The sequence below is a fragment of the Lissotriton helveticus genome, chromosome 5_1, assembly GCF_964261635.1.
Source record: "Lissotriton helveticus chromosome 5_1, aLisHel1.1, whole genome shotgun sequence".
In the NCBI taxonomy this organism is placed as follows: Eukaryota; Metazoa; Chordata; class Amphibia; order Caudata; family Salamandridae; genus Lissotriton; species Lissotriton helveticus.
The window spans coordinates 257962051-257988014 of NC_136065.1; the positions used below are offsets into that span (position 1 = coordinate 257962051).

Here is a 25964-nt window from a genome sequence, read left to right on the forward strand (position 1 = left end):
TGGACCTTCTTGGCTTTGCTGATGCACACAATTCAGAACACATAGAGACCTTTGCCCTGAGCATTGGTTTTGCTACACAATACAAATTGTCCCAGACTATTCCCGTTGTCTTACCTATTTACATCTCAATGCTGTGGTGTGGTCAGTCTTTATCCACTGTTTCACTACTGCTCCTACAGTGCAGTCCAACTCTGAGAAAAGGTTCCATCTGTCAAATCTCATGTTTCATTTTTTTCGACATGTGGCCTTTCAAATACATTGTCATTCTCTGAGCTGCTGTTTTATGATTTGTGGATATGTATTCTCGTTCAATAAACTCAGTTTCAGGTTATTTTGTCTCAGGAAAACCGGACACTTTCATATTCACGTACTCATTAAGTGGAATTAATTATTATTGGTGTTCAGTGCTCATACCTACACCTTTTGGAGAGTCACAAAAATAGGTAACAGTACCATGAATTACTAATAGGATTCCCACACATTGGGGCAGATTTACAAGCCCCGTGCGCCACTTCTGCATCACTTTTCCTATGTTAAAAGTGACGCAAAAGTGGCACAAGGGGCTTGTAAATCTGCCCCATTGTATTTAAGGTATTAACACAATTTGTAGGTTAGACTGGTGTGCACAAAACAGAAATAGTGTTTCCACAGGTTTTTATGACATTTACATGAGTAGTGTCAACGTAAAAATGTACATGACATGAGTGTATTCTACTCGAACATTTTAAGGTGACTAAATGAATGATCAAAGTATGTAATGATTACTGTATGGACAAAAATATATAATATAAATCCATTCAAAAAAATGTGGAATTGGCTCAAGCTTTTGTTGTTGATAAAAGAATGAGATTTTACATGTTGCAATGATGTATTACTTTGTCATAAATGCAGTCTTAGCCCCTTTCATCAGACTTAACACTACTTTTACGTGGATCTGGCCTTATCTAAATAAAGGTGGCACTGCAGTCATGTGTTTTATAGAGACTATGATTGCACTTGTGAAATCTGTACATTAATTTTCATAGTTTGTCATTCATAACAATTCTTTCTGACTTTTTCTGTTGCCTTTAGAGTCTGCCTCCTAGTGCAGTGGATGGTGAAAAGGGCACAAAGGACACAGTAAGTAGTTTTATTCTCGAATATATACTGCTCTTATGATAACAGTCTAAAACATTTCCCAATTCTTTGAAACAAAATGGCATCAGCTTAGACTTCCTAAAAGTAGAATTAATTGATAAAATTGTTCATATTGTTAAGTATCTCCAGTTAAGAAGCGATTCAATGTAATTCATGCTCATTTTCTTCCTCTTCGCAACCTAAAAGAATCTCACTGATTTAGCTCTTAATTCCAAATCTCTCAATCTCTATCTCTTCACTTGTCTATTTTATCATTGCGTCCTTTTCTAGAAATCTAATATTTTCAACAATGATTTATATACTGTAGTATACAAAAAAGTGATGGCTAGAAAGCTTGAACTAATTTGAGCTATTGTTAATTACTTGGGCTGAGTCTCAGTCAATCGTTATTTTGCAAATCACTGGGTTTAATGTGAATTAGCATGGTGGAAAAAAGAATGATGGGTTGGAATGCTACACCAAGCGACTGCCAGTGGTTAGACTAATTGCAATCATTCCTTCCATCATATTTTATATTATGTATATACTGTTACAATTTTGAGACTACTCATACACCTATCCATTTCCCGTCACCCAAATGTATTTCTTGTGGAATGGTGTTCCCATAGCTCTATTTCTTAAAATTATTTTCTGACTTGCATTTATGACTCATCCCAAATGTAAGGAGGTAAGGGACATTAGAAACCCAGTGACCACATTAGATAAACTTCAATGATTGGTGAAATCCAAATGCCAAATCACCCCACACATAATTTTATTTTGTTGTAAATGTTAGTTCTTTTTTTGTTTCTTCCAGGTACCTATGACAAATGTTGCTGACCAGAAGCTGGATCAGACAATTGAGGAAAAACCACTTGAAGATGTTAGTATAATCAGTCTGTTGATATATTTTTGTGAAAAACTCAAGAATATCCTGTTTGGTATCGATTTTGATCATGCTTACCATGCTTAGAGGACTAGAGATACCCTTTGTCCATTATCAATGAGAGACGAGGGCCTGGTTCCAAGGTTAAATTTTCCACACTCGCGACCATCTTTGTTTTGCTGAGGCACACATTTCAGAGTCATTTAAGACTAAAGTCTTGTGCTCAGACTGTGGTACTTAGTATGATCTGTTCCCGGCTATTCCCTTCACATGCTCACCCCTCTGTTCACTGATTTAGGCAGCCATTATTAATTATTTAATTCTTTGCTCCTTTAGTGAAGTCCACTCCTCAGACATGAAGTACCATCTCTCCAAGGTCCTTATTCGTCTTTTCCATGATGCAGCCTTTTAAACACATTCGCTTCCTCATATATATAATGCATCCCTGCCATTTATCTGTGATTCTTGAATATGTATTTGCTGTTGCATAAACCCAGTTTAAAATATTTTGCCATAGTATATTTACAATTGTACATTATGGGTAATGAGTAAGGGTGGGCGTAGTTCGCGAAGTAGCGCTACGCGAAGCTACGCGAAGTGCACTTCGCACTACGCGAACTACACGTAGCACTACGCGAGCTGCATAGTAGCATGTTCGCACTGTGCAAGATGCGTTTTCAATGATTGCACAGTGCGCACAAGCATCCGGCACTGTGCAAGCATTGAAAACGGCATCTTGCACAGTGCGAGCTGTAGTTTTCTGCTGCTCGAGTAGATTATTACTCGAGCGGCAGCTTTCTCAACGCGAACAGGTAATTTCTCATTGAGAGCGGTCTCGAGCATGCGCAACCACTCACAATGAGAAACCTGACCTCCTCGCGTTGAGAATCTCGCCGGGATGTAATTTTGCTTGCTCGCGGTCGCGAACATGACGTTCAGGACCGCGAACAAGCAAAAAATGACCGCTACGCTGCACTACGCATGTTCGCACTGTGCTACGTGCAGCTCGCGTAGTGCGAAGTTGTGAAAACTTCGCAAACTCCACGAGCGTAGCGTAGTGCTTCGCCCAGGGTTAGTAATGAGTTTATAGTGCTGTTCATTTTGTTTACTGTGCCTCCTAAAATTCCTATAGAAATTCATAAAAGTGACCTACACAACCACAAATTCGTAACAGAATGCCCACCCAAGGTATCCAAGGTATTAACATATTCATAGTTTAGAATGGGGAGTTCTGTGGAGAGGGTGTGTTTCTGCAACTTTCTCTGACATTTAAAAGTGTTTAATTTCGGGTCACCCTGAAAGGCACATCCACTAAAGAGCACTCGCTCTTCTCATTTCTGCGTCCAGTGTGGTACCACAGAACCCATTTTGGAGATTATACTTCCTTCTCGCAGAACTCAGTCATTGTCCTGCGAACCTGCAGCCTAGTCAGGTGTGTTCCACTGGGGAGGTCATCCGCTGACCTGCCTCAATCACCTACCTGAAGCTAGGCGACGGGGTCTGAATACCACCCTCCGCAGGGTGCTGGAAGGTGGTGGGTAGGCATGCTTGGAATGCTGGAACCCAGAGCTGTGTGCTGTGGAGTGTGGCTGGGGCAGGCCTGCATTAACCATTCGGGCCACTGGAGCTGCCGCTATGCAATATCCTGCAGGCTACAAGCCTACTACCTGGGACCTGATTAGGCCTAGCAGCAGTGAGATTTTGGGCATCTGTAATAGGGGTTGGAGTGGCAGAGCAAGGGGAGAGGCTGCCCATCCTGGTTTGGGTGCTGCTGTGGCTACCGCAGTCTTGTGGATGCAGTTGTGATGCACAGGGGCTGCTGAGGCATGCTGACTCGCTGCAAGGTATGCGGACCACTGTGTGATTATGGACAGACGTCTGCCTCAACACAGGGGACTTGGATCGAGTCAACTGTCCCGTGGCACTGCGGGCTGTACCCGCGCTTACAGGTGAGCCATCCCTGCTATTTTGCCACAGTGAAACCTGAGGCTAGTATATTTATGAGCACTCATTATAGGGAATGAGTTAATAGTGGTGTTTACTATTCATACCATGAATTTTTGAATTTGTTTTGGGATTCATATGAAATGAGTGACAGTACCACAAATTCAGATATTAACAAAGTCATAGCTCAGAATGGGGAGTTCCATGCAGAAAGAGAATTCCCACAAGTTTTGCTGACATTTCAAAGTTCGAACGTTCCATGTAAACATGTACAAGACATAAGTGATTTCAGTTTGAGTAACCTAAATGGGCCACCCGGTGAATTACGGCATAATATATCTAAAAACCCTCATCATCAAACATTCTACAATGCCAACTGATGATGATTGTTAGAGATGTAGGAGGGTGCAAATAGAACTTTTTTTTATTTGCACTTGATGCCTTTGGTAAGGGCGTCGACATGAGCGGCAGAACTATACTATGATTTCTGCTTGACCTAAACAAGATAATAAAAATTAATTTTCAGAAACAATGTAGAATTAGCATTAACTGTTGTTGGTGATAAAATGATTATCTTCCATATTATGTAATGCTGTATTATTGGTTCACAAATGTAGTATAATACCCTTACAGCATGTCCAACACTGCTTTTATATGGGTCTGCCCTTGTGGACATAAGGACACCACTGCACTTGATTTGGTCAGAGAGACTAAAAATGCACCTGAGAAAACTTTCAATAATTACCATAGTTTGTCTTTCATGGAGAACTCTTTCTGACTATCTCTTTTAGCATTAAAGTCGGCCTCCAACTGTAGTGGATAGGGAAAAGGCCACGAGGGGCATAGTAAGCAGATACTTCTCTAATTGTTATACTGTGGTAAATAAATAAATAATACCTCTATTTTTGAATGGATAAATGAATAACAGATAGCTCAATAAATAAGAGTCAAGATTCGAGGTAGTAGGAGTTTTGCAGGTTTATTACAGCATAAAGGACAGGAACAGGACAACCTGCACAGGAATAGGATGGCAGGGCCCGGCAGCTGCCGGGGCTGGATCTGGGATAGCGCGCTCTGGGGAAAGGACTGGCGTGACATTTAATAACAATACACAAGCATATATAGTAAAACAGTTGCATTACAGTACATATGACAGGCGGAGCAGTGGGTGTGACGCGTAGCAGTCGCGAAAGATAAGGGTGAAAGTGGGTGTAACAGGGCGTATACATAGACAGGTGATGCAAACGTAGCAGAATATGTCATGAATGGGGCGGAAACACGGAGGGGGCTACCTAAGGAGCCGGGACCTCTAACCTGATGGTGCGCGCAAACTGGCAATGACGTGTTACTAGGAGAAGCTGGGGGCTACGAACTCTGTGCTAGGAGCAGAGACTGAAGTCTGGAGAGTCAGGGCGACATGTACCTAAACAGTATCTAGTATCTGATGTTTAGAGAACATGTTGATATAAACTAGAAGTCAGGAGGGGAAAGGCTAACTTGATTCTAAGACTGGAGCATGCATTATTCTACATGTAGTGCGTGATGAAGAATATTAAATGACCATTAAATGCAGTATTTCTCTTACATGGAGACGTAAAGGCTAGACTATGACGGTAACTATTGATGCGATTCAGTAGCTTTAAGAATGCAGAGAAGGAGGGCTGGACTGATAACTAGAATCATAACATACTCTTGGCAGACTCAGAGGCAGAGCCAGGCTGAACCGGGCACTGTGAGGCAGGAAGTAAGTGAAGGGTCAGGGATACAGGTGGGGGCTGTATCGCTCCTCAGCGAGGCTCAGGAGACAGGAGCTGAATCTGGTGTCCGGGCCCTTTTGAGGCCTAGAAACGGGGACTTTACAATGGAATAACGTGCACACTGAGAAACGTGGCAACGTAACTTTAAATAGGCCTGATATTCGTAGTATTCACGAGAACTGGAAACTGGCATACTAGAGATGGACACAGCTATAATTGCGTCTTTAATCGAACATGGTGAATACATATGCATATTAATCATGCACACATAACATATGATGGATGACACGTAGGGACACAGAACATGGCAAAATTTACTTTTCCACATTCCCTCCTTGTCACTACGTTTCCATCAGGAAACATCAATATTCATGATACCATCTATCATTTCATACAGCATCAATTGTTCGTCTCGAATTTTCTTGGAACGGGATTTAGAACGGGACTTGGGACTAGGAATACAAGAGGTAGCACAAATGCCGCAAATCGCAGGGCCACATTGTATACAGAGGCAGCAACTGAATATGATCGCTACTGCAATACCTAGAAAGGACAATACTTTCCATCCCCAAGCGGAAATTATATTCCAGAACCAACCGGACCATGTCCAGGTGCCTGGGTCTTGGTGTAACAGATGGGCAATTTTATGGAGTCTGGTTATAGCTGAATAAACAGACGGCGCGTTATTTGGAATGAAAATGCAGCAACTAGATCCGATGACTCTACATGCCCCGCCCCTATCGGCCAGTATGACGTCAAGGACGAGACGATTCTGGAGCACGACAAATCTCATAGCAGATTGCTCTTCGGTTAAGTTACCTAGAGCAGAGGCAGTCTCATTTACTACAGCTTCAAGGGTTCTGGTTAACCTACGGATTAGCTTACTGTTCTGGATAGGGCCTATAAAGAAGAAGAAACCTCTATTGAAATCTGTATACTGTTCTAGAGCAGTTTCAGTATAATCGACAATTGGGGACTCAATCTCCCTTCTATGTCTAAGGTGTACTAGATGTGTGTTTCTATGATAATCAGATGGGGCTAGGAAAACTGGTGGCAGTAGGAAGGCAATGTAACAGGTTCCCTCCCAATCGAGGGGCAGACGAACATATGCGGTTTGACCACAAATAAAATAAGAATGACGTGAAGCTTTGAAAATAGATTTCCCATTGTCACTATACTTGACAATAGTAGTACAATCACTATGTCCTACATGTACGGAACCATTATTTCGGACACATAATTCGCCTTTGACTGGTAATACCGAAATAGCAGGTAAGTCGGGAGTAGTAGCAGACTGAACATTCAGGACCATGAAATTCGAAGAATAATTTCCTAAATTGTAAACTTCGTTTTCTAGATCTAACCCTGTTCTGTGGGGAAGACCTTGCTTGTCTGGAAAACATGTACTGTTAAGAAAAGACATATCTGTTGAGGATGACGTTAATGTGGACCATGCTCCACACGAACCATTATGAGAAAATGGATAAGGAAAGAGTGGCAGAACTCCCTTCGGTGTCTGGAAAGGGGGGAGTCGACCACACACCCAACAATTTGTGGCATTGCTGGTCTGGTGTGAGTAATGTAACATGCGGATAAAAGAATTGTTACGCATAGCGAGGCGATAAGAGAGTTCATGAGGAGGCAGATCACTAAACGTGTGCTCTACTGTAACATTAGAAGACTTATTTACATGAGAAACTGGAAAATACAAGTAAAATGCATAACTGGTGCAGGAAATCATAATGCTGAGAAATAATATGAAACTTAGAAAAACGATACATCGGATTGAGTTTTGACTAACTCTCTCACTATGGGGGTCTATTTTATACATGTCAGAAACCGGTCTAACCGTTTCACCTAGGGGAGGACTTAGACAATCAAACTGGCTGACTTATTTTACTAGACCTTAACTTTTTCTTATACTCCTGTTGCGGAGTTTTCTCTAACAGGGAGGGTGCAATATCATTGTCTTTTGCGGGACAGTCCTTAAGAATAGTACTTTGGCAGTCCTTTAAATGATCTGAAATGTTCTTTGAAATGGGCTTCAATCCATAAAACTTTTTGATATGCGAAAGATGCACCCAGCCTTTGCGTCCCTCCAACTTCACGGCTGTACGGGTGGCCAGGAGAACCTGTCGGGGCTCCTTCCAGCGAGGCTCCAGTGGACTTGAACGATCAAAGTTTCGCACTAGGACCATGGATCCGGGAACGATTTCATGCGGTGCCACCTCGGTATTGTCTGGAAATGCGGCGGCAACCTGTGAACGACAAGAGTTGAGGGCAGACATCAAGGAAGCTAGGTAATCTGTCAGCATATTACTTGAAACATCGGTAATACTTCGAGGTCTAGGAGTACCCCACATGTTAGGGGGGCGGCCGAAAACGACCTCATACGGGGACAGACCTGATCTGGAATGTGCGACCATGCGCATATAGAACAGGGCAACTGGCAGAGCTATTAGCCAGTCCACACCTTTCTCTTGACAAACCTTTGCAATTCGAATTTTCAGGGTCTGATTATGTCTCTCTACGAGACCAGCTGCTTCAGGATGGCGTACACAATGGAACTTCCACTGGTACCCTAACAAAAGGGACACGTGTTTCATTAGCTCGGATGAGAATGGCTGGCCGTTATCAGAATATACGACTCTAGGGAGTCCGTAACGGGGGAAGAACTCACAAACCAACTGCTTGGCAGTAGTCGTGGCTGTGTAATCTGGAACTGGATATGCCTCCGTCCACCTGGACAAAGCGCATACAACTACGAGGACATACTTGAAACCTCGACATCGCTCCATCTGAATGTAATCCATCTGGAGGACTTCAAAAGGGTGGTCAGGAGGCTGGAATCCACCTTGTTCCACCGGGACACTTTTACCTGGATTAAACTGACAACATATCATACAGGTACGGACTTTCTGCTTGGCTGCAGCTCGTAAATGCTTGTTGAACCAAATGTTCTGGATACTGTCTAACATAGCTTTTTCTCTGCTTGGCTGCAGCTCGCAAATGCTTGTTGAACCAAATGTTCTGGATACTGTCTAACATAGCTTTTTCTCCTAAATGTGCTGGACTATGTGCGGTATTAATAATGACTTGAACCATAGAGTCGGGGAGAAACCATGTGGCTCTACCCTTCGTTAACCATCCTTGATCTGTCTGGACCCCTCCTTGTTCGGACCATTTCTTGATTTCATCGGGAGTAGCATGTAACTGGATATCTATGACATCTTGAGTAGGGTCCTTAACTGTCATACATGTAGTCGGATCTGGAGTGTGTGTCGGTGTCTTATTAACTGGAATGTCTGGAGTCTGAGCTGTAAGCTTGGCTGTGCGATCTGCTAGATCATTACCCTGGGAAATAATGTCAGTAACTTTCGTATGTGCTTTGCACTTCATGATAGCAATGGATGTCGGTAAGTGTATTGCATCTAACAGAGCTTGAATAAGGAGACCATGCTGAATCTTGGTTCCATGAGAAGTCATGAAACCTCTCTCCTGCCAGAGCACTCCAAAGTCGTGTACGACTCCAAATGCGTAGCGTGAATCTGTGTAAACATTAACTTTCAGGTTCTTGGCGTGTATGCAGGCTTGAGTCAGAGCAACTAGCTCCGCCGCTTGAGCAGACAGGGTGTCAATACGGTGTGTCTCTATAACTTCAGTGTCAGTAGTCACTGCATACGCGGCGACTAGTTCTCCTGTACTTGTTCTCATACATGAACCATCCACATAAAGCGTCAGGTCGGGATCTGGTAATGGAATATCTGTCAGATCTTGTCTTGGCTTTGTCATGATGTTAACTACTTCCACACAGTCGTGTGTGGCAGGATTCAAAGTAACTGATGGTAACAATGTAGCAGGGTTTAGGACGTTGCAGCGTCTGATTTCTATGTGTGGCTGAAACAGTGTCAATTCATAACCTGTTAAACGTGCAATTGTCAAGTGCTGAGTTTGTGTTCGGTTTAAAAGAACTTCCACAGAGGGTGGAACTTGTACTAATGTGCTCGAAAAATAAGCACAAGGCTTGTATTGTCCTGCTTGATCTTGTGTGAGAACAGATAATGCTGTACCTTCACGTTCAGTGACGAAAAGTGTAAAAGGCTTACTGTAGTTTGGTGTAGCTAGAACTGGAGCTTGGCATAGGGCTTTCTTTAATTCATTAAAACTAAGTGTATGTTCAGATGTCCAAGGGAGAACAGTCGATACGGCTGCCTCCTGTGTTGTTAACTGTATCAGTGGCTTGGCTAGGAATGCATACTGAGGAATCCATTGTCTGCAATAAGAAGTAAGGCCAATAAAAGCACGTACCTCCTTCTGGGTCTTTGGCTGAGGAAGACTCGCTATTAACTGGATACGGTCTGGTGTCAACTGCCTACCCCTCTTGGACAGTAAGTGGCCTAAGTAGATCACTTGCTGGACACAGAATTGAAGCTTAGAAGGGGACACCTTGTGCCCCATCTCGGCAAGGAAATACAAGACTGTAAGTGAAGCTTGCTCGCAAGCACGTTCAGAACGGGCTGTGATCAGGAGATCATCGACATACTGGAGCAGGGCAGTGTCAGTTGGCATGTGAATGTTGTCTAGTTGTCTCTTGAGTGCTTGACTGTAAATACTAGGACTTTCTGTGAAACCTTGAGGAGCGCGTGTGAACATATAGCTCCTTCCATTTAAACAAAATCCGAAAAGAAACTGGCTGTCCGGATGAATGGGGACACTGAAAAACGCGTTCTTGAGGTCTATGACTGTAAAAAATGAGGCTTCGGAATCAATGGCTGTCAATAGGGAAGAGATATCTGGGACAACTGGGTACTGGGGAATAATGCATTTATTAAGTTCTCGAAGGTCAATCACTAATCGATATACTGGAGGTGCATTTGGATCAGTACGTTTCATGACTGGAATGATCGGAGAATTACATACATTGGAGTCGGTCTCCACAATTACTCCCTGAGCCATGAGCTCGTCAATAATTTTGGATAAGGCTGCTACAGCCTCAGGTGGCAATCTGTACTGTCTGATTCGTGGTAACACTACACCTGGTTTAAGAGTCACACGATGGGGTGTGATTTGCATAAAGCCAACATCAGTTGGACCTTGTGCCCATAGATGCTGCGGAACATTAGACAATCTTGGATCAAAATCTCGTAATACATAGTGACCCTTGAAGTCACGTAGGAACAATCGTATTCCCTCTGGGGAACAGCATATAACTGCACCTAATTCTTTCAGTGTTTTAATGCCTAATAGATTCTCTGGACATGACTTAGTAAGTAACAGATCAGTAGTGCGGGACAGTGGACCTACTTCTAGGGTGACTGGCTTTGAAATTTCATTTACAATAGGTTTTCCTGAAAATCCAAGGGAAACATTTCTAGAGCCTGAGAGCGGAGCCCCTGGAACTTCGGCGTGACTTATAGTGGTCCTACTTGCCCCTGTATCAATCAGAAACTTTCTGTCTTTCCCTAATACTTGACTATGAACATAGGGACCTTCTTGATCTACAGGTATCTCGATGAGAGGCAAGCCTACCTCCCTCTCTAGGCTGTTTCATGAATACGGTTGATACTCTGGATATTCTGACTGAGCATACTGGTACATCTGCTGTGTAACATGCTGTGTTGCAGCGATGGGCTGTGGTACAGTAACTGTCTGTTGTGCATTCTGTGGCTGAGAAGTCTGTGAAACTTGCTCTTGTCTAGGCGGACGTGGTCTTTCTTTAGTCTTACCGGTAGCTATGTTGTGTTTCAGAACTGCACACTCGTTTATAAAATGACCTGGCTGTTTACAATAATTGCAGTTCCCTTTAACGGGAGCTGCAGGATGACTGGCTTGATTTGGTCCCCTCTTCTGACTGTCTTGAGGAACAGATTGTGCAACTAGTACTTTCATTTTCGTGTCTTTCATACGTTTTCTCTCGTGATCTTGCTCTTCTCTGATTCTATTCTGGTGGTATTGAAGCATCTGTAACATCTGGGACGGGGTATTAGCTTGCCAGGTACTTTCGACTTTCAAAACTCGATTCTTAACTTGTGGACTTGAATTCTCGACTAGTTTAGTAACAAAAAGATGAGGGTATGACTCGCTACTCGTCTTGAGGCCACTGTTTATAATAAAACATTTTTCAAATCTAGAGTAAAAATCACTAGTGTCTTCGTCTTGTTTCTGTTTACATGCTGAGATTGCATCCCAGTCTTCCTTTTTAGTTGCTAATAGTCTGGGCAAAACTTGTATTAACAGTTCAGGTAATTCTTTACATTTATCTCCAAGACCGGTACCTGGTACTCGTGCCTTATCTTCAGCTTCTAGAACTGCCCAATCGATCTTTTTCTCTCCCACCTCCCATTCTTTTTCCTTGAGTTTCTCATATACCCCTGCGGGCAACAGGACCTTTAACATTTTAATAATATCTGGATACGTGTATTCTCCCATACGGAGCATGTCTTTTAATTCTCGGTGGAACCCTGCTGGATCTTTATCATGACAGGGAATTAATTTTTTCATCTCTAAGAGTTCCATCTTTGTGATAGGGGTGTAAACAAACACTCGTTGCATTTCACCACCCTCTGTCTTAACTGGATGCACTTCTCGTAACGGATTCTGTCTGTCTATGTAAAAGGGTTTACTTTCTGGGGGTGAGACATGAACAAAATGCGGGTTCAAAAACATACTATATTTGTGGCGCTGTTCTAGAATGACACTAATTAAATCAGTACCTAAACCTTTCCATTTATACTGGAGTAACTCGTTCAGGACATCATGTAACGGACCTGGATCAGAATGTTGACCCTCATACAATGTAATGAGGTGCTGGATCATATACATACCCGCCAGTCGCTGCTCGGCTGGGGGCAATTTCAGAAACATTTGTGCCACTATTTCGTCTGGAAAAGTGGTAGAATCAGTAATCCATCGGACTGCTGATCGGACTAGTTCTTGTTTATGCATAGTACTTAACTCGTTATAACCGATTCGTGATTTCAGAATGTGATCGGTAGCTTGAAATACTTGTTCCAGAGAACCTTGTTCTGGTGCTGGATGATGTAAAACTGACTTGTGTTCTAGGCGCAAATGGCGGTCTGGAAATCTAGATTTTCCTACATACGCTATTCTGGCGGGATTCTCGTCCTCTACCTCTTCCGCAGAGTCATTTTCTTTCTCGCTTACTTGTGCTGCTTTACGTTGGTCATGTAACCTTATTATTTCCTTACGAATTTTCTTGTACATACTCTCTATACTACTGATAGTCTTGTGCTTACCCTCGGCTATATTCTCACTCCACCTTGTCAGGGTTCTCATTTCGACTTGATCTTTGGTCGGATAATCTTGTTCCCTTATTAGACAATTAATCAGAAACTTTAATATCATGAGCTGGATCTCAACTTTCCTTTGAGACATGACTTCACTAATACTTTCTGGATCATCCCCTGTACGGATGAAACGATATATTCTGTCTAGATCTTCCTTCATATTCGGTAAAGTGACCAAGTACTCGGACACCTGCCTAACACGCACGGAAAATATGACCATACTATCCTCGCCTGGAACTGGATCATAACAGCATTCAGTAAGAGCTCGCCTGATTTCTGCAATGGACTGATATTTAGGCGTACGCTGTAACGCACGTTCATGTAACTCGACTGCTCCTGGACGTCTATTTGGCGGCGGGGTCTGAGGAGGACCTCCTCCTGCGGCCCCTAGACTGGAACCATCGACTGACATTCTTCGTACTAGCGCGGCGGGAAATTGTAATGTAGGCTGGACCTGGGGTACCGTAGCAGGTACTGCAAAGGGTGCCCCGGTGTCTGGAGGAGCAGGAAGTGCCTGATTTACAGGGACTGGCGGAGCGGGATTTGCATATTCTGGGACTGTGTCGTCCAAATAGGACGAAATGAAAATATCAGCTGCGGTCGGTTTGTGACGTAGCTTGAGCGGAACTAATGGTGGCGGGAAATTACTGGATGCCTCCGGGGTCGCTTTTGGCAAGCCCTCGGCAAGAAGAGGATACATACCCTTAATAAGGGCATGCCTCTGTCTGTCTGACTGTTCGGTTTTGACTCGTTCACCAATCTCGATTAATTCCCTTTCTTGGGCTCGTTCTAAGGATTCTCTACTTAATTCTGACTTTCTGATTTCTTTTTCGGTTCTTTTATGAGATTCTTTGCGCCATAACTCGATGGCATCTTTCTGTGACTGTCTGGCTTTCTTTTTCCATAATGCTTCTTCTACTCTCATGATGCACTCGGCATCCCACGTACCTGATACGGGCCATCTATACTTTTCTTCTAACTCCTTGGTATACTCTACCCATAAATCTAGATATAATATGGCGCTTATGCCATGCTTCTGATACATAAAATGACCTGGACTGTCCCTAGGCGGGACAGGAACTGCTTCTTCTAGCAGACCCTTTCTAGTTTTTAACTGACGTAATCTCGAAAAGAGGGACATTGCAAACTTGAATCTGAACACAATACAATACACGAGGAACAATAACAATTGAGAAGACAATTCAGGCATACCACGACATTGAAAATACATTGAATAACATTATGAAGCAACAGTTCGGACAGAATACTACCTGGAACACTGAGAAAAGAAACACATGAATTTCTCGAGAACGGAACAGACTAGAATTACTGGATGCGCTGCTGAAACAGCACGGAACATACCGGTCCCATAAAGGGACGCATCAAGACCCGTATCCACCTAGGTGAACACTTCGTTTCAGATCTGCGTACCCAGACCCATCGGACCAGAGACAATTTAGATTGACCCTGTCTAGATACTACCCCAGCAACGGTACTCACCGGGCAGCAAGAACGGAAGGCCTCGGACTGGACTGGACTGCTTCGACGCCGGACGGACGAACTTCGGACTTCTGTTACGGGTGGGCCTCCGGATACCTCGGACCTTGGACTCTCGGCTTGGGCTCTGGTCGGGACTCGCCGCGTTCCTCCACCGTCTCGTCTGGATGCTGGACCGCCTCCTCCGTCTCCTCCGTGGGCCTGAGGGATACTTAAAGCAGAAATATCTGCCGGTGCGCAGAAGAGTTCCGTCACGACTGCAGAGGGTCAGGGGGCCGGCGTGGCTTCACCGACGCGTGGGGAAAGGGCAAGTCCCTATTCGGGCGCCATTATGTGGTAAATAAATAAATAATACCTCTATTTTTGAATGGATAAATGAATAACAGATAGCTCAATAAATAAGAGTCAAGATTCGAGGTAGTAGGAGTTTTGCAGGTTTATTACAGCATAAAGGACAGGAACAGGACAACCTGCACAGGAATAGGATGGCAGGGCCCGGCAGCTGCCGGGGCTGGATCTGGGATGAGCGCGCTCTGGGGAAAGGACTGGCGTGACATTTAATAACAATACACAAGCATATATAGTAAAACAGTTGCATTACAGTACATATGACAGGCGGAGCAGTGGGTGTGACGCGTAGCAGTCGCGAAAGATAAGGGTGAAAGTGGGTGTAACAGGGCGTATACATAGACAGGTGATGCAAACGTAGCAGAATATGTCATGAATGGGGCGGAAACACGGAGGGGGCTACCTAAGGAGCCGGGACCTCTAACCTGATGGTGCGCGCAAACTGGCAATGACGTGTTACTAGGAGAAGCTGGGGGCTACGAACTCTGTGCTAGGAGCAGAGACTGAAGTCTGGAGAGTCAGGGCGACATGTACCTAAACAGTATCTAGTATCTGATGTTTAGAGAACATGTTGATATAAACTAGAAGTCAGGAGGGGAAAGGCTAACTTGATTCTAAGACTGGAGCATGCATTATTCTACATGTAGTGCGTGATGAAGAATATTAAATGACCATTAAATGCAGTATTTCTCTTACATGGAGACGTAAAGGCTAGACTATGACGGTAACTATTGATGCGATTCAGTAGCTTTAAGAATGCAGAGAAGGAGGGCTGGACTGATAACTAGAATCATAACATACTCTTGGCAGACTCAGAGGCAGAGCCAGGCTGAACCGGGCACTGTGAGGCAGGAAGTAAGTGAAGGGTCAGGGATACAGGTGGGGGCTGTATCGCTCCTCAGCGAGGCTCAGGAGACAGGAGCTGAATCTGGTGTCCGGGCCCTTTTGAGGCCTAGAAACGGGGACTTTACAATGGAATAACGTGCACACTGAGAAACGTGGCAACGTAACTTTAAATAGGCCTGATATTCGTAGTATTCACGAGAACTGGAAACTGGCATACTAGAGATGGACACAGCTATAATTGCGTCTTTAATCGAACATGGTGAATACATATGCATATTAATCATGCACACATAACATATGATGGATGACACGTAGGGACACAGAACATGGCAAAATTTACTTTTCCACATTACTGGTTTTATACTAAAATCTAACATTGTTCCCAGTTCAGTGTAGATTAAGTGGCTCAGAGAGGATTTATTAAAAACTGAGTACAATTGCATGGCTGTTCACCTTGTTACATATTGCTACTCTAAAGGCCATTCACTGTCATTCATGCATATTTCATCCCCCTAACTCCCCTTTACTCTTAACTCCTTTACCTCTATATACCATACTTCACCCCTTCATGTAATCCCTGATTCACCACTTTTGCGCTTTATCCCCAGTTGGTATATAATAGTATTGTATACTTTTTCCAGGTTGTCATGAGCTTTCCATGACATCTGCTATTTAAAAAAATGATTGAATACCAAGACAAGTCTTGGTGTTCTCATACAGTTATCCATTTCCCATCAGTGGAATTACATTTTTGCAATGGTATTGACATCCCTCCATTTCTTAAAATTATTGTTTGGCCTTCACTCATGTCTCTGTCACCATTGAAAAAAGGTCAAAGGCATCAGACAACCAGTATTCATCATAGATCAATTTTGATGGATTTGTGAAAGTAAAGTGGATATAAGGAGCACACCTAATTGAGTCTTGTTGTAAATGTTAAGAGTATTTTTTTTTGTTTCCTCCAGCCACCCCCTCCTGATATTGCCATCCAGAGGCCGGATCAAGAAACTGAGGACACATCAATTAAACAGGTTAGCATACTCAGCCTGTTGAAATGCATTTGTGCAAATCTTAAAGATATCATGTTCTTCACTGAGGCACTGGTGCTTATCACACAAAGAGAGTGGTAGGGACACATTTTATCCATCATCTACCACAGACAAGGACCTGGTTCCCTTGGTTCCTTTGTTAAATTCTTTATTGTATGGACCTTCTTGGCTTTGCTGATGCACACAATTCAGAGCACATAGAGACCTTTGCCTTGAGCATTGGTTTTGGTACACAATTACATTTTTCCCAGACTATTCCCTTTGTCTTACCTATTTACATCTCAATGCTGTGGTGTGGTCAGTCTTTATCCACTGTTTCACTACTGCTCCTACAGTGCAGTCCAAACCTGAGAAAAGGTTCCATCTGTCAAATCTCATGTTTCATCTTTTTCTACATGTGACCTTTCAAATACATTGTCATTCTCTGAGCTGCTGTTTTATGATTTGTGGATATGTATTCTCGTTCAATAAACTCAGTTTCAGGTTATTTTGTCTCAGAAAAACCGGAGACTTTCATATTCACGTACTCATTAGGTGGAATGAATTATTATTGGTGTTCAGTGCTCATACCTACGCCTTTTGGAGAGTCACAAAAATAGGTAACAGTACCATGAATTACTAATAGGATTCCCACACATTGGGGCAGATTTACAAGCCCCTTGTGCCACTTTTGCGTCACTTTTCCCCTGTTAAAAGTGAAGCAAAAGTGGTGCAATAGGCTTGTAAATCTGCCCCATTGTATTTAAAGTATTTACACAATTTGTAGGTTAGACTGGTGTGCACAAAACAGAAATAGTGTTTCCACAGGTTTTTATGACATTTCCATGAGTAGTGTGTCAACGTAAAAATGTACAAGACATGAGTGTATTCTACTGGAACATTTTAAGGTGACTAAATGAATGATCAAAGTATGTAATGATTACTGTATGGACAAAAATATATAATATAAATCCATTCAAAAAAATGCAGAATTAGCTCAAGCTTTTGTTGTTGATAATAGAATGAGATTTTACATGTTGCAATGATGTATTACTTTGTCATAAATGCAGTCTTAGCCCCTTTCATCACACTTAACACTACTTTTACGTGGATCTGGCCTTATCTAAATAAAGGTGCCACTGCAGTCATGTGTTTTATAGAGACTATGATTGCACTTGTGAAATCTGTACATTAATTTTCATAGTTTGTCATTCATAACAATTCTTTCTGACTTTTTCTGTTGCCTTTAGAGTCTGCCTCCTAGTGCAGTGGATGGTGAAAAGGGCACAAAGGACACAGTAAGTAGTTTTATTCTCCAATATATACTGCTCTTATGATAACAGTCTAAAACATTTCCCCATTCTTTGAAACTAAATGGCATCAGCTTAGACTTCCTAAAAGTAGAATTAAGTGATAGAATTGTTCATATTGTTAAGTATCTCCAGTTAAAAAGCGATTCAATGTAGTTCATGCTCATTGTCTTCCTCTTCACAACCTAAAAGAAGCTCACTGATTTAGCTCTTAATTCCAAATCTCTCAATCTCTATCTCTTCACTTGTCTATTTTATCATTGCGTCCTCTTCTAGAAATCTAACAATGATTTATATACTGTAGTATACAAATAAGTGATGGCTAGAAAGCTTGAACTAATTTCAGCTATTGTTAATTACTCGGGCTGAGTCTCAGTCAATCGTTATTTTGCAAATCACTGGGTTTAATGTGAAATAGCATGGTGGAAAAAAGAATGATAGGTTGGAATGCTACACCAAGCGACTGCCAGTGGTTAGACTAATTGCAATCATTCCTTCCATCATATTTTATGTTATGTATATACTGTTACAATTTTGAGACTACTCATACACCTATCCATTTCCCGTCACCCAAATGTATTTCTTGTGGAATGGTGTTGCCGTAGCTCTATTTCTTAAAATTATTTTCTGACTTGCATTCATGACTCCATCCCAAATGTAAGGAGGTAAGGGACATTAGAAACCCAGTGACCACATTAGATAAACATCAATGATTTGTGAAATCCAAATGCCAAATTACCCCACACATAATTTTATTTTGTTGTAAATGTTAGTTCTTTTTTTGTTTCTTCCAGGTACCTACAACAAATGTTGCTGACCAGAAGCTGGATCAGACAATTGAGGAAAAACCACTTGAAGAGGTTAGTATAATCAGTCTGTTGATATATGTTTGTGAAAAAGTCAAGAATATCCTGTTTGGTACCGATTTTGATGATGCTTACCATGCTTAGAGGACTAGAGATACCCTTTGTCCATTATCAATTTGAGACGAGGGCCTGGTTCCAAGGTTAAATTTTCCACACTCGCGACCATCTTTGTTTTGCTGAGGCACACATTTCAGAGTCATTTAAGACTAAAGTCTTGTGCTCAGACTGTGGTACTTAGTATGATCTGTTCCCGGCTATTCCCTTCACATGCTCACCCCTCTGTTCACTGATTTAGGCAGACATTATTAATTATTTAATTCTTTGCTCCTTTAGTCAAGTCCACTCCTCAGACATGAAGTACCACCTCTCCAAGGTCTTTTTTCGTTTTTTCCATGATGCAGCCTTTTAAACACATTCGCTTCTTCATATATATAAATCATCCCTGCCATTTATCTGTGATTCTTGAATATGTATTTTCTGTTGCATAAACCCAGTTTAAAATATTTTGCCATAGTATATTTACAATTGTACATTATGGGTAATGAGTTTATAGTGCTGTTCATTTTGTTTACTGTGCCTCCTAAAATTCCTATAGAAATTCATGAAAGTGACCTGCACAACCACAAATTTGTAACAGAATGCCCACCCAAGGTATCCAAGGTATTAACATATTCATAGTTTAGAATTGGGAGTTCCGTGGAGAGGGTGTGTTTCTGCACCTTTCTCTGACATTTAAAAGTGTTTAATTTCGGGTCACCATGAACGGCACATCCACTAAAGAGCACTCGCTCTTCTCATTCCTGCGTCCAGTGTGGTACCACAGAACCCATTTTGAAGATTATACTTCCTTCTCGCAGAACTCAGTCATTGTCCTGCGAACCTGCAGCCTAGTCAGGTGTGTTCCACTGGGGAGGTCATCCGCTGACCTGCCTCAATCACCTACCTGACGCTAGGCAACGGGGTCTGAATATCACCCTCCGCAGGGTGCTGGAAGGTGGTGGGTAGGCATGCCTGGAATGCTGGAACCCAGAGCTGTGTGCTGTGGATTGTGGCTGGGGCAGGCCTGCAATAACCATTCAGGCCACTGGAGCTGCCTCTATGCGATATCCTGCAGGCTACAAGCCTACTACCTGGGACCTGATTAGGCCTAGCAGCAGTGAGATTTTGGGCATCTGTCATAGGGGTTGGAGTGGCAGAGCAAGGGGAGAGGCTGCCCATCCTGGTTTGGGTGCTGCTGTGGCTACCACAGTCTTGTGGATGCAGTTGTGATGCACAGGGGCTGCTGAGGCATGCTGACTCGCTGCAAGGGATGCGGACCACTGTGTGATTAGGGACAGACGCCTGCCTTAACACAGGGGACTTGGATCGAGTCAACTGTCCCGTGGCACTGCGGGCTGTACCCGCGCTTACAGATGAGCCATCCCTGCTATTTTGCCACAGTGAAACCTGAGGCTAGTATATTTATGAGCACTCATTATAGGGAATGAGTTAATAGTGGTGTTTACTATTCATACCATGAATTTTTAAATTCGCTTTGGGATTCATATGAAATAAGTGACAGTACCAAAAATTCAGATATTAACACAGTCATAGCTCAGAATGGGGAGTTCCATGCAGAAAGAGAATTCCCACAAGTTTTGCTGACATTTCAAAGTTCGAACGTTCCATGTAAACATGTACAAGACATAAGTGATTTCAGTTTGAGTAACCTAAATGGGCCACCCGGTGAATTACGGCATAATATATCTAAAAACCCTCATCTTCAAACATTCTACAATGCCAACTGATGGGAAGGAGCTACGCGAGCGTCCGAGATGGCCGCATGAGGACAGAGCTCTCCGGACCCTCGCCACTCTTTGCATTTTATCCTGACGAAATCCTGAATTTTTGGACGGCTTATTGCAGAGGAACCTTAGCTGATGCCATTACTCCTTTCAAATTTTGATTTGGACTTTGGGAGCCGAAACTACGTTGTGTCGAACTTTTGAGGCCCACCCGGCGGTGAGCCGGGGTCTTGGTGGATTGTAACGCCGGGACAGAGTTGAACAACATCGGCGGAGGGGTCTTCCCCCAGTAGCCCTGCCTCAACTTTCAGTTTCGCTTTCGATTTCTTAAATTGTCGAACTGCAGGGCAGTTCCCATCTATGTCCAGCCTGCTCAGTTGAATCGAGCCTCTGGCCTCTTCTGTATTCGGGTCGGGCTGTGACTCTGCCTCGGCCACGCTAACCAGCTTTTTTGGACTGTTGGTGCCTTGCTCGCTAGCGGCCATTTTCACCAGGTCTCACGGGTCCCTCCGGGGGGCATCTTCCAGCATGGCTGCCAGGATCGAAGCCGAGAAACGGAAGACTAAAACGCCCCTCCGAGGGGGCCCGGTCCAAACCAATGTTATGGACCGGTACACTTTGTCTAAAGGATCTCCTAGTGGTGCCAGCCACCCCCCGGGGGACCCCAAGGACGATTCCACCGCCTCTGCGGAGCTGTCTCTTCAGGACATTATGAGTGCCATCGCCGGTATGAGGGAGACCATTGGTCAACAGTATGAGGCTCTTTCCAGTAAAATCGATACAGTGGGGATCGATGTCACCTTGATAAGAGCCGACCTTGCCAAAACCAATGAGAAGGTGAAATCATTGGACCTGAAGACTTCTAGCCTCACGGCCGATGTGTCTGAGCTTCAGACCGAGACTGGCACTCTGAAATCGGCTAATGATCTCCTGTCTCAGAGGTTGGAGGATTTTGAAAAAAGGGCAAGGCGCAAAAACATTCGCATCAAAGGTGTTCCAGAGGATTCCAAAGATCTCCCGACGGATCTCCTGGTTGAGGATCTTGTCCTGAACCATCTTGCCCCTTCTGGACTGAGCAAGTTCTTTGCAGTGGAGCATGCCCATCGAGTTCCGGGTGGTAAGCACAAACCGGGCACCCCTCTGAGGCCCTCGCAAAACTTTTTCACTTCAGAGACCGTGATGCTATCCTGCAGGCTTCGAGGGTGGGCAGCCCGGTGAAATTCGAGAACTCTACCGTCAACTTCTACCCGGACTTTACTCAGCTCATCCAGAGACAAAGGATGGGTTTTCAGGGGGTAAAGCGACGTCTTCGAGACCTGGGCCTGAAATATGCGATGCTCTTCCCTACTAGACTTTGTGTGGAGTATGAGAATCGAACACTTTTCTTTGATTGACCGTAACCCGTGAGTGACTGGCTGGACTCTCTGCCTGACCGGAGCGATCGCGCTGAGCTCCCTGGTGGTGCAGAGGGTGGTGAACCTCGCAAAAACTGATGACTCGGCCCCTATTTCCCGATACTTGACATTGGTCAGCTGGATTCTGGGCTTTTTCTACGTATGTTTCTCATTGCTGTTCTTCTTAGGGTGGTGGGAGGGATGGGCCTCTTTCCTCCTCTGGGGTCTTTTTGTAGATTGGGACTTTTAGGGTGACAGGCACACTGCATGTTGGTGTGGCTATCTAGTCTATTGCAGGGGTGCAGGGAGGGGGGAGTTGTAATGGGAGTTGGTTGGAGGGTGGGAAGGGGTGTTTGTGAGTTCGTTTTTCTTTCTCAAGGCGACGTATTGGGTTCTTTCAAGCTTCTAATGTGCTGCTCTTTGTGGGGTGACTCATGCATTATCTGTTGGGATGGGGGGTAGTGGGTTGAGGTTAATGTCTTGGAATGTCAATGGATTGGGCGACCGTATAAAACCGGGTGTGGTGCTGCAATATCTGTGGCGCATGTCACCTGACGTGGTACTTTTGCAAGAGACGCATATGGTGGGAAACAAGTGTCATGCTATGAATAGGTGGGGTTATCGACTGGTCGCACACTCCGGGTTTACCACTGGTTCTAGAGGGGTGGGTATTTTGGTTCGGTCTTCTCTCCCTCTCGAGATTGATGATGTAATCCTTGACAACATAGGGCGCTACGCCGCCCTCACTGGTAGGTGGGAGGGTAAGTCCCTTACCTTGCTCACTGTGTACGTTCCACCGGGTCTCCAGACTTCTACCTTTTCTGATATTGGTCGTCTGTTACTTGAGCTCCCTGAAAGTATCCTCCTCGTGGGTGGGGACTTTAATGCGGTACTTTCTGGCACTTTGGATCGTCACCCCCCCAGAGATATTCCTAATTCTCAGTCATGGCTACGGGGGTTCCTGGACACTTTCGGTCTGGTGGACTGCTGGAGATTGATGCATCCGACACAGAGTCAGTACACCTTTCACTCTGGGGACCATGGGAGTCTTTCCAGACTCGATTACATTCTCATGCCCGCTGTTCAATCCTCTTCTATCAGGGAAATTAGACATTTGGCTCGGGGCATTTCCGATCACTCTCCATTGTGGTTCTGTATGGATACGGTGGTGAATGTTGAGGGACGGATTGCCCCTATTAACCCCTGGCACTTGCGTAATCCCAAAACCGGTCACAGTTTGGTGAAGTCCCTGGACCACTATTTCCTGGAGAATGAGGGGTCAGTTTCTTCCTCTGTTTCACTATGGGAGGCCTTTCAGACTGTTATCCGAGGACAGGCCCTATCCTTAATTGCGGAATCCAAGAAAGTTAGGAATCAGGAGGTGGTGAGTCTTGAGGATGAAATATCAGAGCTGGAGGCTGACCTAGAATCCGGTGTCACCCAGGATAAACTCCACGCCCTTGCTCTGAAGCAGCTAGACTATAAATCTCTTGTTACTGACGCCGCTAAGACAATGTATAGGGAGCAGCAGGGTAAACTGTATGATGTTGGGGATAAGGCGGGTAAATTGATTGCATGGCTCGACAAGAGAGAGAGAGCGAGTAGAGTGGTTCCTGTGATTCAGACTTTAGAAGGTGTGAGTGTGACTGACCCAAATGAGATAGTGGAGTGTTTTGCAGATTATTTTCGTGGTGTGTACTCCCCGGTGTCCGACAGGGTTGAAGAAGATTCCCATTTGTTGTTGCGCGATATCACGTTGCCTTGCCTTTCTGAGGAAGATCGGAAGTGCATGGATGCCCCACTGTCCGTGGATGAGATTGCGATAGCGATTCGTTCTCTCCGTTCGGGCAAGGCTATGGGCCCGAACGGCTTGCCTATTGAGTTGCACAAACTGCGACCTGATAGAGTTGCTCCGTATCTCCGAGATATGTTTTTGGAGTCACGTGACCTGGGCACTCTCCCGTGTGACCAACGTCTGGCAATGATCGTGGTCATTCCCAAGGAGGGTAAGCCTCGGGACCTTTGCGCTTTATACAGGCCCATCTCCCTGTTGAACACGGAGCCTAAGGTTCTTGCTAAGGTCCTCGCTAATCGTTTGCTCTCTCTTATCTGTGATCTGATCCATCCGGATCAATCCGGTTTTATAGTTAGCATTAACTGTTGTTGGTGATAAAATGATTATCTTCCATATTATGTAATGCTGTATTATTGGTTCACAAATGTAGTATAATACCCTTACAGCATGTCCAACACTGCTTTTATATGGGTCTGCCCTTGTGGACATAAGGACACCACTTCACTTGATTTGGTCAGAGAGACTAAAAATGCACCTGAGAAAACTTTCAATAATTACCATAGTTTGTCTTTCATGGAGAACTCTTTCTGACAATCTCTTTTACCATTAAAGTCGGCCTCCAACTGTAGTGGATAGGGAAAAGGCCATGAGGGGCATAGTAAGCAGATACTTCTCTAATAGTTATACTGGTTTTATACTATAGCCTTCTAGCCCGCCGTAGAGGGCTATACCAGCTATTAAAGGCCCTCTCCAGCGTTCAAGGCCCCGAGCAGAAAGCGAGGGCCTTTAACAAGGGAGAGGGACTTTAATAGCGGTATAGCCCATCTACGAAGGGCTATAAGGCTATTAGAACATTCTGTCACTAGAGGACAGAATGTTCTAACAAAAAAAACAAAGCCTTATGGGAGCGTGAGGGGATTGGAATCCCCTCAGGTTCCCTGAAGTCTTTGTTCACAGCCAGAGCTGTGAACAAAGAAACATTGGAATGTTGGAGCTCCAGGCTTATACCAGCCATTATAAGCCCAGAGCACTCCATTGTTTTCAATGGAGCTCCCAACATTCCAATGTTCTAATAAAATCTAGCATTGTTCCCAGTTCAGTGTAGATTAAGTGGCTCAGAGAGGATTTATTAAAAACTGAGTACAAGTGCATGGCTCTTCACCTTGTTACATATTGCTACTCTAAAGGCCATTCACTGTCATTCATGCATATTTCATCCCCCTAACTCCCCTTTACTCTTAACTCCTTTACCTTTATATACCATACTTCACCCCTTCACGTAACCCCTGATTCACCACTTTTGCGCTTTATCCCCAGTTGGTATATAATAGTATTGTATACTTTTTCCAGGTTGTCATGAGCTTTCCATGACATCTGCTATTTAAAAAAATTATTGAATACCAAGACAAGTCTTGGTGTTCTCATACAGTTATCCATTTCCCATCAGTGGAATTACATTTTTGCAATGGTATTGACATACCTCCATTTCTTAAAATTATTGTTTGGCCTTCACTCATGTCTCTTTCACCAATGAAAAAAGGTCAAAGGCATCAGACAACCAGTATTCATCACAGATCAATTTTGATGAATTTGTGAAAGTAAAGTGGATATAAGGAGCACACCTAATTGAGTCTTGTTGTAAATGTTAAGAGTATTTCTTTTTTGTTTCCTCCAGCCACCACCTCCTGATATTGCCATCCAGAGGCCGGATCAAGAAACTGAGGACACATCAATTAAACAGGTTAGCATACTCAGCCTGTTGAAATGCATTTGTGCAAATCTTAAAGATTTCATGTTCGGCACTGAGGCACTGGTGCTTATCACACAAAGAGAGAGGTAGGGACACATTTTGACCATCATCTACCACAGACAAGGACCTGGTTCCCTTGGTTCCTTTGTTAAATTCTTTGTTGTATGGACCTTCTTGGCTTTGCTGATGCACACAATTCAGAGCACATAGAGACCTTTGCCTTGAGCATTGGTTTTGGTACACAATAAAGATTTTCCCAGACTATTCCCTTTGTCTTACCTATTTACATCTCAGTGCTGTGGTGTGGTCAGTCTTTATCCACTGTTTCACTACTGC

At 43.8% G+C, this 25964-nt stretch overlaps 1 protein-coding gene across 1 annotated transcript in view; it reads left to right on the plus strand.

Annotated features, from left to right (window-relative positions):
• Positions 1–25964, plus strand: part of LOC144752438 (uncharacterized) — a 408565-nt gene that overhangs the window by 146485 nt on the left and 236116 nt on the right. Inside the window, exons 19-22 of the mRNA XM_078640369.1 lie at positions 1072–1119; positions 1934–1999; positions 17980–18027; positions 18834–18899. Coding sequence (XP_078496495.1) covers positions 1072–1119; positions 1934–1999; positions 17980–18027; positions 18834–18899 — 228 coding nt within the window. The remainder of the gene's footprint in view (positions 1–1071; positions 1120–1933; positions 2000–17979; positions 18028–18833; positions 18900–25964) is intronic.